Genomic DNA, 14,365 nt, shown 5'->3' with positions numbered 1-14,365 from the left:
AATGAGATAGTTGATTAGTACCATTAGCTAAACTAGTAAAAAAAAATGGTCAAAATCTTGTCAGCACATTAATATTTGTGAGAAGTATGAGTAAAAAAGCCTCTTTCTGAAGAACAAAGCAATGCAATGAGGATTACGTGGTACATAATAAAAAAATAAAAAATAAGAAGCTATTTACAGAGCAGTTAATGCGAAGCAAAATGAAAAATGAGTGGAAATGCCTCAGCTTCTTCATAAGACACATCACTGTCATGACTAAGAGATAACAGTCTTTAATCATGCACTGGTATTAGCTGATCGGTCCGTTTATCTATACATGTCTGTCAAGGAACAAAGAGCTGATGCATTTAAGAATATACTATAAATCAAAAATGGAAAAAACAATCAAAATCAAATCTTGCACAGTAAATTACACTGGGCACAAATGTCTTGCCAAATATCCAGGCAGCCATCCGGCGACATAGACCTGTTAGGATGATAAACACGGCCTCTCCAGAAAGCAGCAACAGAAAGACGACATTGCGCCAAGACTGAAGCACCAAAAGGTATTCTGGGTGATGTAGTTTACAGCAAGCCATGCTTAGAAAGATAGCTACTCCTTTTTCACCATGCTGGTGCTGGTGCCAAAGCCAGTACCCGGTTTGGCCCTGTTCCATGCATTTCCATTGAAGGAAAAATGGTCTATATTGGCCCTTAAAACTGAAAAGGTTTTTAAAACAACAACTATATATATATATTTTGGGGTCAGTATGTTTTTATTAAAGAAATGATTACTTGTATTCAACAAGGATGCAAAAACTTGATCAAATGTGACAGTAAAGATACTTGAATGTTACAAAAGATTTTTATTTCAAACCAATGCTGTTCTTGTGAACTTTCTATTCATCAAAGAATCTTGAAATAATGTATTACTGTTTCCACAAAAAATATTAGCAGCACAACTGTTTTCAACATTTAAAATAGGAAACGTTCCTTGAGAATCAAATCAGCATGTTAGAATGATTTCTGAAAGCTCATGTGACACTGAAGCTTTGCCAACACAGGAATAAATAGCTTTTTAAAATATATTAAAAAGAAATTGTAATAACATTTCACAACATTACTGTATTTTTGATCAAATAAATGCAGCCTGTGTGAGTATAAGGCTTCTTTTAATCATAATATATTGTGGATGTTAGAATATTCATAAAACTAGACCACTGGCCAAGCACCAGCACCACTTGCTGGTAAAGGAGTGAGGGAGAGGTGGAGGCTCACACAGCTTGACTTCAGCATTTACTGGATGACTTCCATTCACTTTGTTCGATAATATGAATATGGGAGGATCTTGGATTCCTTTGTATGTGCAAAATGTGAGCTGTACACCCTTAATATTTTAGCGTGTGCATTGGACAGTGATTAAGCCTTGTGCACAATGAGGGGGAAAATCAGCCAGGCCTCAATATATCCTTGTAATGGGTGAGAAGATAAGCTCCATCCAAACAGGATGAGGTCGATGTGTAGTAAGCGGGATGAGTCTTAAGGGGATAAAGAAGAGTGCAGAAGGGAGTCTGGGGCTTCAAATTGGCTTGTGCATAATGGGACGAGTGCTCAGACGGGTCCATTTAGAGTGCATTAGTCTGTCTGATGCGGAGTGAGGCGTCGTCGCATTGCGAGTGCCACCGGTTTGAAAAAACATTTGCATGCATGTTCGATAAAAAATTTCCGGTTGGAGACTCCCGATCTCGTTTTCATGTGGAAACCAAATTTAAGGGAAAGGTGTTTGTATTTGTTTGTTTGTTAAGGGTAATGTTTGAGTTTAATTTGAGAGTGAAAACACGTGACATGCCACACTTATAAAAAACATGAATGGGTCATCACAGGAAAGAAATGCTCAAGTCAGCCTGAGAGCTTAGCAAGGAAACTAGCTTCAACAGGCCACAGGACATGAAGTGAGGGGTGATGACAGGAAAGAGAAGGAGGGAGGGGGTGGGAGGATGTAAAAAAAGAGAGATAATTACTACAGAGTTGGTTGCAGGGGCACACTTTTTTCACCATCTTCCCTGAAGCATGGAGAGAACGGTGAGATTGGAGAGAATCAGTGTTGCAGTAACTCCAGGTCCAACACAGTGCATTATGGGAGTGTATCAGAAGAACATGCTAGTTTAACACCTGATGGCTGTTACATTCATACTGTATTTCCAATAACAGTGAAGCTGGGGTGAGTGGAGGAAGGTTCTCATGTGGTTGTGACTACTAGGTCTGTGGTCAAAGCCAGTGATCAGGTCTATTCACATTGTGAGAGCTGCTAATAGAAGACAAGATTGCAAAGGAAGACTGGGCTGAGATGAGATGATGTGATGTGTGAAAGTACCTGAGCTGAGGGACGCGGAATTTTTTTTTTTCTTTTAATAAAAAAAACTAAAACAAAACAAGACTAAGGGAAAATTCAGCAGATTGTAAAATAGATGTGGTGACTTGCCTAGAATGCCTTGAGTCACTGTGTCAGCTGTTCACAATTTCGAAAGTGGGTGTAATTATTTGAGGAAATGAGAATAGTAAGTTGCCGGTTCACACTGCATTTGTCAGAAAAGGAAGAGCCAAGTTTCAGCAGACACATTGACGTGTCATTATTATTTGATCATACTATATGGCTAATACGTTACAATAAGGTTCAATTTGTATTTGTGTTACAGCAAGTGTCATGAACTACTATAACAATCAGTGTTACTGTTAACTAAAACTATTAAAAATCAATAATTTTCAGTAACAAATAAAGTTGAAATAAATGAAAATATAAATATTAGATAAGTTTAAGTTGTAGTACAATTACTAAATCTGAAAATAAATAAAAAATAAAGCTAAACAGAAATATTTAAAAAACTAATAAAAATGACAAAGGTACATAAAAATGGCTAAAAATTATAACAAAAAATTAAAAATATAAAAAAGCTAATTCAAAATATTAAAAAATACTTTAATAGTATATAAATTATACAAAAATAACACTTCTTACAATAAACAATTTTTACACTTTTCCTTTTACACATTCTGCTGTGATCTTGTTGTGAAAGTGATGGACACACTCCAAATTCAGAATACATTGTTTAAGCTACATACAAGCTTCGGGAAACTGTCAAATGCAGCATGTTAATTTAATTTAATCTTTTAAATTATTAGTAATTAATTTATCTTTAACAATTTTGTTATTATGTTAAATCAAACTTGAGCATAAATAAGGTAAAACATTAAAACTAATAATACAAATGACAAAGTGTCCATCGTAAACGATTAGAAATAATTCAATTAGAAATAATTCTTGGACCATAGGTTACACTAGTGCATTATTGGATATGAACGATAATAACTGTTTAGTGATGAACATAAGATTCATGACACAATGTCTGAGATGATCAGCCAATCAGAAGGCTTGGCAGAATCAAGAACTTAATCACATGACATTGTAGGAAAGAGACAAAAGAAAAAGCGTTACACACAAAGAGCCAAGCAGGGCGTACTCAGAAAACGCGTCCTCCTGCCACCTGGTTTGAAGGTCACTCTCTCCGACCCACAGCTGAACTTTACACAGCCTGTGGTACAAAAAGAGGGAAAGAGAAAGAGAGATGGAAAAGAGCAAGAGACAGTGAGAGAGAGAGAGATAGAGAGAAAGTGATGGAGCAGATAGAAGAGAGAGAGAGATAAAGGAAACGTACACAAATACACAGTGAGAATGGTCAGTAAGCCATGAATTCCTGAAAGATAGAGAGAGTGAAGGAGGTGAAGAAGGGGAGGAGTGGCCCTGGGTGGAAGAGCAGGGGAGGAAAAGCACCCCCTGGAGGCACAAGCATCAGCCCTGCAGCTTCATCCAAATCAAAGCGTGCGCTTTCTCAGATTTCAAAGATTTCTACATTAAGATTTGATTAAACCTGAACCACCACAAATAGGGCTGATATACGAAACACCACAAAATTCACAAGAATGTTAGGGGGAAAAACAACACAATTTTAATGAACGCTCCAATTTCTTCCCACTGAGTGTTCCTTAAGTTTTCTCCTCAAATTTGGAAGACTCACAGGAAGTAGGCCACAGTTGCTATGTGTTACTAAAACATCCAAAATGACAAAGCCAAAAGAGTATACAATGCAGGCATGTGATCAGCTAAAGACTAAAAAGAAGGAAACCTGACCCCCTGACAATTATTGGTGTTATTAAAAAAATACATTTATCTGATTTTATATAAAAAAAATCTGTCATCATTTACTCACCCTTAAATTGTTCGAAACCTGTATAAATGTCTTTGTTCTGCTGAACACAAAGGAAGATATTTGGAAGAATGTTTGTAACCAAGCATATCTCGGGCCCCATTGACTATCATAGTATTTTCCCCCCCTACTATGTTAGTCAATGGGGCCAGAGATGTTGGTTACCAACATTCTTCAAAATATCTTCCTTTGTGTTCAGCAGAACAAAGACATTTATAAAGATTTGGAACAACTTGAGGGTGAGTAAACGATGACAGAATTTGCATTTTTGGGTGAACTATCCCTTTAACTGTGAATCAAAACTGAAAACACAGTGCTGTTACAGTACTCTGAAACATGCAGCGTGTCAGACTATATAGGCTATTTATATAATTACATCACAACCGTTGCGATTTGATGATCACACTAAGCCATATCATTTCAACTGGCAAGTAACACAGTTTCAACACCTATTTTTACTCGCATCTGCCACTTTGAACCCTGGCTAACATGATAACGGTGTCCCACAGATGGCGGCGCGAGCTCACGCAGCGCTGTCAGGAGCAATCCGTGCATGGAATAAATAAATGTATTAGAAAACGTGACATCTTGCAGTTTATTTAGTCATTAAGGCCATTTCACGATTTCAATAATCATACAGTAACCAGCACACCCCACCTAACCCCCATGAACACCACCACAAAACCATTTACGCAATCGGATTTACGCAATTCACGCGTGTCACTTTTCATGGTGGAAAATACGGGAATCTGTATAAAACGGTGGGGGGGGAACACATCCCTGATTATGGTTTTTAGGAGTGAGTGTTATAAGAGTTGAAATTAGTTATATATACACCATATTTTGGTGTATATATAACAGCTGTCCCTTATTTCAAAATCAAGCAAATGCTTACCATTTTTAACTAAAAACAGAGAAACCTGGCTTGTTTGAAAAAAAAAAAGGTCCACAAAACAGTATTTTTAATTTATATATTTAAATTACATGTAAAGAAAAAAACTTTTATAATATATTTTATTGCAATTACAATAAATGATACATTTATTTCATTGCAATAGTTAAATTATGGTTTAAAAGTTTTATAATGCGATTTACATAAAAATTTGCATAGTGGGCTATTGTTATCGACGAAAACTGAGAATTGTGAGAATGTTTTTTTTTGTTTATTGCCAACCCATAATGTCACTTTATCATTTACTTAGTGTTAAAAAAAGCAGAGGGGCTGTGATGTGTGTCTTTATTTTTACCTTGCGAGGTGACACACAGACTGGGCGCAGAGAGCGTGGCGTCACTGGTGTACACGGAGCACAGGTTCTCATTAGAGGGGGAGGGCTTGTAGGATTGGAGCAGAGGGCTACTCCCCCCATCTATCATCCCCCCAGGGCCCAGGAAGGCCTGATGGGGAGGGTACACGGAGGGAGCACTCTGCGCTGATAAAGTGCTGGTTGCTGTAAGACCACACACAAAAACATATAGAAGTGCTGATCAGAGCCAGGACACAAGACGCAAACACAGATTTGAAGTTGCTGGAACCAGATTCACAAAGATTTTCTGAAGAAAGAAGTTCCGAAATTTTGTAAAAAGTTCTAAGAAGAACACTAGAACCTTTATGTAAACAGGTTGTGTGCTGCGTTCACCCAATCAATGACACTGACACCACAAATATGCAAATATGAACGTTAGCCCAGCGTTTAAGAATGTACAGTGTGAAATGTCAGCGTATGAATAACCAGGATTAATTATTAACCCTGGGTAAATTATCAGCAGTGTGAAATGTGAAGCAAGATAACCCAGAATTCTGTTTACCCGGGGTTTAGAATGACCCAGGATTAACTATTTCAAGTGTGAAAAGCCCTATTGGAGACAATCCCAACTTTAACCCTTAAACAGGCAACATGCACCACAGGATACAAAGTCTTTAATCTCTTGTAGGAGGCATGAGAAAGAAATTTTCATCCAATTCTGTTATCATTATCATAGTTGAATCTGTTTGGAGTATGTGGGTCACATGACTTGGTTCAGTAGAAATCTCGTTCCAGGGCTGGGGCCCTTAGGGAAGATCCTTATATGCCCTCCTGGCCTCTGGGCCCCCTGTACACAGTCCCTCTTCTCAATCTATGCATTTTGAGTTAAACAATTGTGCAAATATTAATATTCACATGTAAAACTGATATTATTACGCTTAGTCAACTACATCTTTGCATTTTTTAACTAGATATTTTATTGCAGGTTTTCACACAGCTCTTTTTATGGTATAACAGGGATGTCCAACCCTGCTCCTGGAGGGCTACCGTCCAGCAGAGTTTAGCTCCAACCTTGATCAAACATACCTGAAAAATCTAACCAAAGTCTCCAGGATTACTTAGAAAATTATATGTTGTATCTATATTGTATTATACGATTGATTAGGGATGGCGCTTCACCCTGAGGGCAGTGGACCTCAAGGGCTAGAGTTTCCCACCCCTGAGGTTGAAGACGAGACGGTTTAGCAGTGAAAAAATACAAGAAATGTGTAAGCCTCAATTTTTGGACACTTAGACTTGTCATAAATGCAGTATAGTTTGCATATAAAACATTTTTTGCATCGAATAAATCATAGAAATATTGATGACTTATACCCTAATAGGGCAACGTATCCTGGGAGATACAACTCATAAAATCCAAAATGTATCAAATATTAAAAAAATTCCTTTGCATATGTTTGACTTAAGTCCAGATGATATAATGAAATGATTGCTGATCATTTTCCACTCTTGCCTGTTTAAGGGTTAACAGGTTATTTACAAAATTATTTTTAAGGTTTGTCTTTTTACTAAAAAAAGATAAGAACGATCTTAACGATATTTTGTATTCCCAAAAAACATTGTCAATTGATCTGCCCAAAAAAGGCAAAATGGAAAAGGTGAATACCTGGCTGTACAGGACTCTTGCTGCCCTGGGAGCTACCGCGGCTGGATTTGCTGCTTTTGCTCTTGGTGGGACGCCGTCTACGGCCAGCTGGGTTCACCAAGGGTGGGTTGACCATGGCGGGTGGAACTTTGCCCAATCGGGCAAAAAGGGAATCAATCTCTGCCTTCTGCCGAGTGTACAGGGCCTGACTCTCTATCATGTGCCTGGGAGAAAAACATGGAAAGCACAATTACACTGCATATCTTTCACCTAGGTTACACCGTCCCAGATCATGTTACAATGTCTTAATCAAAAACAAACATACTTCTCCCTCAGCTTGCTGACTTCTCTCTTAAAATCATCATCTTCAAACTCAGAGTCATTGTCGCTGCTGAAGTAGGAGCTGACAGAGTTGTTGAGGCTCCCGGGACTCTGGGCTGGACCGTTGCCCACGGCTGGATGGGCTTGAGGTGCTGGCTGGGGTTCTGGGGGTTGTAAGCTAGCTGCTAGGGCCTCGTCCTGTGCGCTGCTCACTGAGAAACGCCCCACCTTTGTGTCCGTTTTGGTGGTGACCTGGAAACGGCCAATGGTGGTGGGCTGAGGGTGGGTTGCCATCCGGTTGGGAAGAGCAGGGAGGCCGTCGACAACATCTGTTCTCGTGTCTCTGAGGGGAGAGGAGGTACGGTGCAGTGTGTTTTCGGGGCTAGAGAGAGGGGAGGATGAAGATGAAGAGGAGGAGGTGGTGGAGGAAGACGACGTGGAGGATGAGTCAAAGGAGCCTGTGTGAGCTTGCGAGGCGTTCTCATCAGGAGTCACTGACACCTGAACGAGAGAGAGAACAAGAGTGTCATACACAAACACCATGACAAACACTATTTTATACCATAAAATATTATGCACTGACACTATTGGATGAGAAATGAACTGAGCTGGACGATGACATCACTGTTTTTCTGCAGAACTGCTTTATAGATGAAATGAACTAATTTAATAATTGATAATCTTTACAATGTAACTGAATTAACACTGAACTGAACAATGACACTATTTTCTTTTAGAGCTGCTGTACAGCTGAAATGATCTGTTTGCATCAATGCATCAGTTATCACTGTAAAGCTGCTTTGAAAAACCTGTTTTGTATAAAGCGCTATATAAATACAGGTGACTTGACTATGAACATCCCATTCTTGTCATCACATTGCGAATACAAAGTACCTGGAATCGTCCCAGTTTGTAACCTCCTACTGTAGGTGCAGCTGCTTGCTCATCATCCAGAGAAAACGGAACTGAAATGGTATCATCATTAATAAGCAGAGTTGAAGCTTTTTGCTAGCTGTTGTGCATTTAAAGAACAGGTAAAAGTAAACTAAAACCTCAGCACATACCTGGCTGTCCTCCAGCTGGCATCCCAGTAAGAGATGACTACAGGTAAGAAAAAGATGTGAATCAGAATACAGACACGTAAATAAATTACATAAAATAAAATAAATAAACAATATAAATTATTCAAAATGTATTTACAAAAGAATTTAAAATACAATTGAAAAGAAATATAAAATGGTGTACATATATATATATATAAAAATAGCTCTCTTAATTTAGTTGCATACATATATATATATACATTCAAATTAAAAAGGGTGATTTTAAATGATTTATATAAATTATTCCTCTTAGAAGCAAAAAGTTACATGCTTTCTCTGTTACACTTAAGATTTGAGGAGGTAATCCTCTGGTTTATTGCTGTATGGGATTTAAAAACCATTTCTTGTATCTGTTCTTTGTGTATGGAAAGTTCCAGTGCCAAAGTTTAACTGCAATAAATTAAATCAGACAGATCTGGCACTTAATACAAGTGTGCTGGAGTTTTTCGGCCAGTTCCCTGTTGGTGTGCGTGTACCTGGTGCGTGACATTGCTGATTGGGACGGTCTCTGGACTCAGTGCCCGTCTCAGCTGGGCATCTAGATCCTCCAGGGGCTGCTGGGACTAAATAATCCATTTCAGCAATTAGTCAGGTTCACTTAGCCCCAAGAAATACTGTATACACACACACAGGCTCGTACAAACACTTATTACTCATGGCAAGTGCACACAAATACAGCAGGGGAACTGTGTATCTAATTAATTTCTGCATGAGACGATCTCTTACAGTAAGTAAAGGGTCAGATGACCACTGCCTGGAAGAACTGAATGCTTTTAATCCAAGCTGAGGCTTCCTTTCATGTTCCACATGAAATGGAGAGTAAATCCTTTAATTGGCCCGCGCTCTGCGGTTCCTGAAATGTTTTGTTCAGGTTGGCTCGCGGCTGAGTGCCATCAAAGTAAGTTTTCAATTCAAAAGTGATGGATGAAAAATATCGCATTCAATTTACAGGATTAGAAAAAGTCTCTTACATTTAGTATGAATCGCCTTAAGCAGAAGGGAAGGACTTTCTTTGAGTATGACGTGAATGCGAGCAGGGTTCAATTTGGAGCGATGAAAATATGTTATATAACGTCTAAATTACTTGAATTTCGATTTCAGACTATTCTCAATTAATCAATCCACAACATGCTAAAAGATCAAAATGACATGATAAAAATGTAGGGGTGATTGTTTGATTAGAGCCACTTTTGATTACTTGAAATCCTCAAATTTAATTAAAAAAGGGGAAGTCAGAAAATCTAGGTAGAGGACAAGTTAAAAACAAAACAAAGGGCAAAATTAACATGTAAAAATAAGGAAAAATTATTTAAGAGACAATAAAAAAAGTTTAAAGCAAATGTAATATACTCAATCAAACTACAATGACTGAAATTGTAAAACAGCTTTTTCTTTCAAATCTTACAAGGGGACAGAAAAGCACCGCCCTTTAGATTCCCTTTTCTACCTTTCATAAAATAATTATTATTAACAAATGAGTTTGCGGTTTTTATTACAGTCCCAATAAAACCAGAACATTAGACAAAACACACTGAAAATGTTTCATGTCTGATGTTGTTTTCTTAAAATCACATCTTTCCTGTTCTCCACCCGTCTACGGCAGAGAAAAAGAGAAAGAGCAGCAAGTCAGAGTTAATGAGTGTCACAGGTCATGCTCCTAACAGGCCTCAAAGGAAAGCAATGCCATGCAGCGGTTTGATTCTTATGCGATTAAAAATCTTTACTCATGCTCTGTGTGTTTTACAGGAATGAAACTATATAAAAAAAGAGTGAGACAGAAAGAGAAAGAAGAAAAGGGCACCTGAGTTAAACAAGGTCCTGGGAAGGGTGGTAGGTGCTCTGTGGGCGGCGTGCCAGCCTGATCTGGGCCGACAGGCAACACCTAATGAATGAAGACGGAAGAGAAACTAAAGCACTGTAAAGAATGAAAGCTGGCAGAGGTGCCGATGAACCGCCACAAGCATCCTAAGACTGTGTGTTATGTTTGGGAATTATTCAAAGCTGTACACAAAATATGACTAGAGCTTGGTTGTAATATTACAGAAAAGTGTCAGTTGAGTTATATAGTATTCATGTAGGATTACTATGTCATGCATTTTGTCAGTCATGAAACTAAACAGCCATGCAGAAATTGGGTTTAAAAACATCACAAAATCATCCAGTTTTTCTATAGAGTAGTTAGAGGATTGAGAAAAGGTGGTTAAATGTGATGTTAAAAATAAGAAAAGTGTTTTAACCATGTCTCATGATGTCAAACTTTAGCTTATTTGCATTGTGACATTATTTTCATGACTGTTGATCAACCGGTCACTCACCGGTAGTCTTGATAGCGGCGCTTTGGATGGAGTCGTCTGACTGTAGCCGACTGGGGTGGAGCCATTGCCCATGGAGGTCATTGGAGAGCCCGTGGGCTGACCGGAGGAGTTGAGGGGTAAACTAGAGGGAGGGAGAGGGGTGCCACTTGGGGTGGAGCAGGCAGTTGGAGAGGAGGTGCCAGGAACACTTGGGGCAGCCATGGGGTCAGATGTGACATCAGATTGGGCAGAGGGCAGACCAGAGCCCAGGTCCATGAAGAGTGACCGCAGCTTCTTATCCAAAGCCTGGATGTCATCGACGCCTTTTCCCTGCGGGTCACTGTCACATTCCACACATTGTGCGTGACTCTGATTGGCCACAGTGGAGGTCTGAGGCTGGCTGTGCACGGGTGTCAGAGCTCCAGAGATGGGAGTAACAGTGTCGGGGATGGTGGACGGTGCGAGCTGCGGCGTTGGGATGGCGGCTGGTGTGAGCTGAGCTGAAGTCGAGGGGATGGATGGCTGTTCGCCACTACCACATCCCATAGGAGCCGCAGGGTGAGTGAGTGGGGCAGCAGTGCTAGCAGGTACAGGCATAGAGACTGAGGTCTGGGGGAATGGTGTGGCGGCAGGCACAGGTGGCATTGGCAGAGAGGAAGGGGTGGAAATAACACTGATGATGGCAGGTACAACCTGACTTTGAGGCAGGGGGATTTGTGAATGGGATGGAGGGGAAGTGACTGCAGAGGTGGGAAGGGTAGGAGGAGGAGACGATGACCCTGGAGGGTTTAAGGAGACAGAGGGTAGAGATGGTGAAGCGGTCACTTCAGAAGAAACTGGGGGAGGGACAACAGGGGCGGTGCTAGAGGGCAAGGGTGTTGCGGCAGGAACCAGAGGGGGCATGGAGACATGGAGCATTGGTGGCGCAGTGCTGGGACCCGGGTCGAACCGGCCTTGCCGCATCTCAGAGAATGCCTGCTGCAGACTGACTGCAGACGCAGACACAGAAAGCCCCAAGACAGGCACTGCAACTGACACAGCTGATAAGGAATAGAAATTCAAGACAAAAATTAGTATGCGGTTACATCATTTGTCTAGGCTATTTGTATTGGGTATGAGAGCAGACATTATAGTAAGAGACAATCAAAAAGGGATTCTACACTGTAATACACTGTACAAATGTATTATTCAGTATTTTTATAAGAATCAATAAAAACTGCTAATCTAAAAAACAAGATACATCTAATGGATATTATGCCTTTTTATGACACAATTTAACCTGTATAAGTATTTTTACATATTAAACTCACAGGATAAAGGTTCTTCCCGAAGAGGGATTGTGGGTGGGGGTGCACTAAAGAACTGATCCTTCAGTCTAGATTCAGGCACTGGACTGACGATAAACCTGCGGCCTGCGGAGTGCACCACCTGGGCGGCTGAACTAGGCGCCACACCTGGGAGAAAAAGTGGAGGAGAGAAGACCTCAGTACTGATACATTAACAGGTGACATCAACTTGCTTTACATGCGTAAGCTCTACCTTGTGGCACTGATGTGGTGGGCTTATGCTGCTCGTGATCACTGACCATCTGTAAGATATTGTTAACTGTGATGTTACAATTTCACTCAAATAATTTCAACTTCTACACAGAGAGTACAAAGTGATGTCCTATTGCTCTGTTTAAATGGCAATAAAAAAGATTTGATGTTTCACTTATTACATATGACAGATATTAAATATTATCGAACATAAAACGGACATATCATGAAAAGTAGCTATTTTTAAACACATTAATGTTTAATTTAAAGCTAGAAAATAACAAAAACCACCCAAAAATGTACCTTGTACAAAATAAATGTAAAATAAAAAAGCACATAAACTAATAATTAATCTAACCATTTTGTTGATCATTTTCTGATTTCACTAATATTTTGTTGAAAAAGTTGTTTTTTTTAATACCCGATTTGTATACATGGTCTTCCATGCAAGCTTTTCTATACTTTCTGCAAATGGCAATTTTATTCACTGCTAGGCATGGAAATACTGGGTGTAAAACTATAGGGTGTGAAGCTTTTTAGAAGGACGTACCTGGCTGCGCTCCCTCTCAACACCTTTCTCATCGGCTGTTTCTATGACCTCTCGGATCTGATCAATGAAGGACTCACGCTCAGTCTCTAGAATGAACTCACTTTGTACCTAACATGAAGGAAATAATACCTCTTATTAATGAGTTTTGGCAGTTCAAAGTGTATTTTGGCAACAGAAATATTTTATTCAACACCAGCTTTTTTCCACATAGATCAAGATCAAAAGAAATAATTTAATTAGCATATCTGGTCAGTAATAAAAACATGCAGGGATGGTGTTTCAAGTTACCATTATCTGTGCAATTTCCTCTGGGTTATCACCATCAAGATCAAACTTGAAAGTCACCATTTTCCTGTTGTGCGTTTCTAATTGACACTCTGCAACTCTATCGCCCATGCTGGAGATCTGAAACATACATGAGAGATGTTTGTTCAATGTCTTTAGTTTTTCCACCACCATCAAAACCAATAAAGTAACAATAAAAGAAAAATGTCAATGCATTGGACGTACATTAAGTACATTGAGCTTGGCCTTAGAGGTCTTTTCATGGCGTGAACGGCTGCGAACTGATCTGCGCTGGTGACGTTTGGCAGAACGACCCTCATGCCTGCCACCCGTTACGCCTTCATTGCCATCACTGAGCCCAGATGCCACATCAGAATGACAGCTAAGGGGAAAAAAGAAATTAAAACACACGATGACTTCAGTAATGCAGCCCAATGTATTCTGGATCTATTGTACTGCGTTTTCCACTGCTAAATAGTAATTCTTACCTCTCCACAGCAGGAGTTTGGAGTTGTGACAGCTCGGTTGTCAAAGTCTGAGAGGTGCTATGCGATGTCTGGAACAGCAAATAGCAAAAACAAAAGGAATTATAATAGAAAGAGACAAACAAACAATCTAAACATAAAAGACATAACAAAATGCATATCTAAATAAAAAGCACAACTGCAGCCTGAATGTTTTTTATTGTGTTTAAAAAAAAAAGGTCTTATTTCACAGCCAAGAAAAGAAAGGACGCTGTGTGAAGACAGCTTAGCAGCTATGCTTCACAGACAGACAGAGATAACAAGAAGTATGAAATGTCAAAACAAAAGCTTTTCCTATAAAGCAAGCAAAAACTGCCTGCACTGATGCGTTTGGGGCCAGTTCGGTCCTATCCAGGTACCTGCACTGGGGTGTTGGCTGGCAAACATGGATGTTCGGTTGGGGAGGGGACTGTGGCCACATGGATGGTTGGCACAGGTGTCACTAGAGGTGGTACCAATTGGGGTAGATGGGGCAGCAGCACTGACGGGGACATGGCTGGCGCAGACACGGCTGCCGGGCACATCAGTGCTTCAGGCACTGGTTGCTGCGAAAACGGGGCAACTGCTATAGTTGGCAAGCAGAGAGCCGCACTGCAAAGCTGAGGGGAGGTGGGAGAGGG

At 39.9% G+C, this 14,365-nt stretch overlaps 1 protein-coding gene across 10 annotated transcripts in view; it reads right to left on the bottom strand.

The window, feature by feature from the left end:
• wnk1b (WNK lysine deficient protein kinase 1b) overlaps positions 1-14,365 on the bottom strand; it is an 82,685-nt gene that overhangs the window by 4,419 nt on the left and 63,901 nt on the right. For 4 of the 10 annotated variants that reach the window (XM_056233465.1, XM_056233467.1, XM_056233474.1 and 1 more), the window contains 16 exons: positions 13,710-13,777; positions 13,447-13,603; positions 13,225-13,341; positions 12,937-13,044; positions 12,388-12,436; positions 12,159-12,302; positions 10,870-11,888; positions 10,356-10,436; positions 9,031-9,117; positions 8,516-8,552; positions 8,346-8,416; positions 7,456-7,952; positions 7,152-7,354; positions 5,489-5,689; positions 3,477-3,569; positions 2,001-2,042 (listed from right to left, as the gene is read on the bottom strand). In XM_056233465.1, coding sequence (XP_056089440.1) covers positions 2,001-2,042; positions 3,477-3,569; positions 5,489-5,689; positions 7,152-7,354; positions 7,456-7,952; positions 8,346-8,416; positions 8,516-8,552; positions 9,031-9,117; positions 10,356-10,436; positions 10,870-11,888; positions 12,159-12,302; positions 12,388-12,436; positions 12,937-13,044; positions 13,225-13,341; positions 13,447-13,603; positions 13,710-13,777 — 2,974 coding nt within the window. The remainder of the gene's footprint in view (positions 1-2,000; positions 2,043-3,476; positions 3,570-5,488; positions 5,690-7,151; positions 7,355-7,455; positions 7,953-8,345; positions 8,417-8,515; positions 8,553-9,030; positions 9,118-10,355; positions 10,437-10,869; positions 11,889-12,158; positions 12,303-12,387; positions 12,437-12,936; positions 13,045-13,224; positions 13,342-13,446; positions 13,604-13,709; positions 13,778-14,365) is intronic. The other 6 variants (XM_056233466.1, XM_056233468.1, XM_056233470.1 and 3 more) reach the window with 6 other exon arrangements.

This window comes from Rhinichthys klamathensis, unplaced genomic scaffold (genome assembly GCF_029890125.1).
Source record: "Rhinichthys klamathensis goyatoka isolate OS25496 unplaced genomic scaffold, OSU_Roscu_1.1 h1tg000370l_1, whole genome shotgun sequence".
NCBI classification, from domain to species: Eukaryota; Metazoa; Chordata; class Actinopteri; order Cypriniformes; family Leuciscidae; genus Rhinichthys; species Rhinichthys klamathensis.
The sequence above is the reverse complement of the archived record's forward strand: the minus strand, read 5'-3'. Positions and strand labels throughout refer to the sequence as shown.